General features: G+C 52.9%; 1 protein-coding gene across 1 annotated transcript in view; it reads right to left on the bottom strand.

Moving 5' to 3' along the window:
• BDW43DRAFT_64210 (uncharacterized protein) overlaps positions 1–278 on the bottom strand; it is a 3,378-nt gene continuing 3,100 nt past the window's right edge. Inside the window, exon 2 of the mRNA XM_032050328.1 lies at positions 1–274. Coding sequence (XP_031900977.1) covers positions 189–274 — 86 coding nt within the window. The 3' untranslated portion in view covers positions 1–188. The remainder of the gene's footprint in view (positions 275–278) is intronic.

Below are 278 nucleotides of genomic sequence, written 5' to 3'. Positions count from 1 at the left end.
TCTCTAACAGGATCTGTACAATCTCCTTGTGGCCTTGTGCAGAAGCAGCCTGGAGAGCATTGCCGTAATACCCGCCCTGTACATGGATATCGGCTTCTTTCTCTAACAGGATCTGTACAATCTCCTTGTGGCCTCCTGCAGAAGCAGCCTGGAGAGCATTGCCGCAATCCCCGCCCTGTGCATGGACATCAGCTCCTTTCTCTAACAGGATCTGTACAATCTCCTTGTGGCCTTGTGCAGAAGCAGCCTGGAGAGCATTGCCGTAATACCCGCCCTGT

Source organism: Aspergillus alliaceus, assembly GCF_009176365.1.
Source record: "Aspergillus alliaceus strain CBS 536.65 unplaced genomic scaffold BDW43scaffold_18, whole genome shotgun sequence".
Lineage (NCBI taxonomy): Eukaryota > Fungi > Ascomycota > Eurotiomycetes > Eurotiales > Aspergillaceae > Aspergillus > Aspergillus alliaceus.
This window is presented reverse-complemented; position numbering and strand designations above follow the sequence as displayed.